Here is a 2,436-nt window from a genome sequence, read left to right on the forward strand (position 1 = left end):
TTCGTCGTAAAGGAAGTATCGAAGCGAAGCGCTATGCGAAAGCAGCGAAGATCCAGAAGCATGCTGAGGAGGAGGACATGGAAGCGGAACGGGTTGTGGATTTGTTGGAAAGTGATCCTTCATTGATCCCTGTTCACGCTTTGGTTGTTGTTGTTGTTGTTGTTCATGTGTAACTGAGGCCGAACCATCTTCTTCTGCTTCGCTACCAGGCGAGGGAGCAGAAACACTGAAACTAGCTGCAGGTGAAGACTCTTGTGTTCCATGCTCAATTAGCTGCCTAGCTACACGCTCGATACGGTTGATTCGATTCCTCAACATCATTTCATCAATCTTTTTCTTCTTGCTCTTCAAGAATGCCAAGAACCCCATCCTCTGTACCAATTTTTTGCATCAAAAACTCTCGGAGCAAAAACCTTTTAGTAATTTTGGTGTATATTTAACTAGAATAAATATCAAATTATCTTTTAACAAATAAATTTTATTAATTATATAAATTTAAATTATGTGCTTTTAGTTTAGTATGTAAATTCTTATAAATATAAATATAAATATAAATTATTACTGATTAAGTGCAGGGTCAAAATGATAATACCTGTTCATTATGTAACATTGTTGTTTTTGTATAGATTAGTTTGCTTCTTCACAGAAAATAAACATTAGTAATCTATGGTTTTAATATACGATCCAAATGAAAATGATGTAGAAATTTAAAACTGAATAGAATCTTTCAATTTTCCTGAGTTTCATATATTTCCAATTCTCGTTTGATTCTTTCACTGCATGATCCCCCACTCTTGATGAAATGATTTGCCAATAAGACTTCATTAAATTCTCAAGACAAATGTAAAAGAATTATGAGAATTAATCATCACCCACTGAACTGTACTACATGTAATTAAAACAATAGTAGTTTTATAATTTTAAATAAATTTAGCTTGAGAAAACTAAATTCAATTCATTTCCACCGCATTGATTATGAAAAAAAAAAAAGAAGTTGATTGATCACACCATTAATTATCAAGCAAAAAATTTAAGACAAATTACCTGGAAAAAATATGAGGAAATTAAACCAATGATAATTCAGTTAATGCAACTAAGCGAGATGCTATTTGCACCTTTGAGGCTATGATTTTAGGGCAACAAAGGATACGAAGTAATAAAGAAGAGTTGAAAGGAAATGAAGATTGTTGTGACTTGTGAGAGCAAAGAAAGAGGGAGCGGTTGACGGAATTTATAGTTGAAAAATTGAAAAATTAGAATAGTGGTCAAACACTAAAAAACAACAAAATCCCATATTATTTTTAATGATTAATGTCATATTTTTTTTTCATTAAAACAGAATCCAGAACAAAAACACAAAGATGGGAAAAGAACATTTTTTAATAAACATAACTAGGAAATCTTTTACTCTCTCCGTTTGCCAACTTTTTTTTTTCTCTTAACCAAAAGCTATATATAACTTTCCTTTTTTCAGAACTTAACTTTCATATAATGTTAACGGTTTTCTTTTTTACTTTTACATTATCTTTATCCTCAAATATCACTATGATATAGTAACTAAGAATTTTTCTTTTAGGTAGCGTGTTTGGTAGAGAGACAGAGATTGAAAAACTGAGACTGAGAGACAGAGACTAAAAGACTAAGACTGAGAGATTGAGACTAAGAGACAGAGACAGAAATAAATCTCAGTATTTTATTTGGTGCAAAGTGGGAGATAGAAATTAAAACAAGAATGAAACTCTAATTTAATTTGAACAAAAGGTAAAATTGGAATTAATTAATTGAAATAAGAATATTTTAAGTATAAAATGTTATTAAAGTTTCAGTCTTTGTTTCTAAAAATTTCAGTCTCCTGTGTCCTCACTTTTTGGAGGTACTGAAATACTGAAATTTTAGAGATAAAGACAGAAATTTTAATATCAGTCTCTAAGCCAACAAACATGATATTGAATCTTAATCTCTGTCCCAGTACCTCAGAACAAATGTTACCTTAAAGAGTTTTGGTTTAAGTAAAATTTACACAATCATCTAAATGTTTTTTTAAGGGATAAGTATTGTTTTGGTCCCTCACGTTGAGGGTCGGAATCGAACCCGTCCCTAGTATATATTTTGATTTAAAATCATCCTTAAAGTCGTATTTGAATTTAAAATCATCCTTTTAATTTTTTTTTTGCCAAAATACCTCACCACTACCAACACAATTACCTCCTCCACCACCACCACCACCACAACCACCACCAGCACCACAACCACAACCACAACCACAACCACAACCACCACCAACCACCATCACCACCACCAAGACCACCACCAAGAAAACAGGAAACAACACCAAAATAAAACAGAAACAACACCAAACAGAAACAGAAAGCAAGAAAGCAGAAGCAAGACGTGAGGTGGAGGCAGCGAGGCGTGAGGCGGCAGAAGCGAGGCGAA

General features: G+C 32.9%; 1 protein-coding gene across 1 annotated transcript in view; it reads right to left on the minus strand.

The window, feature by feature from the left end:
• LOC127748521 (uncharacterized) overlaps window positions 1-412 on the minus strand; it is a 2,198-nt gene extending 1,786 nt beyond the window's left edge. The window contains exon 1 of the mRNA XM_052263110.1: window positions 38-412. Coding sequence (XP_052119070.1) covers window positions 38-369 — 332 coding nt within the window. The 5' untranslated portion in view covers window positions 370-412. The remainder of the gene's footprint in view (window positions 1-37) is intronic.
• Window positions 413-2,436: the final 2,024 nt, after the last annotated feature.

Source organism: Arachis duranensis, chromosome 6 (genome assembly GCF_000817695.3).
Source record: "Arachis duranensis cultivar V14167 chromosome 6, aradu.V14167.gnm2.J7QH, whole genome shotgun sequence".
NCBI lineage: Eukaryota > Viridiplantae > Streptophyta > Magnoliopsida > Fabales > Fabaceae > Arachis > Arachis duranensis.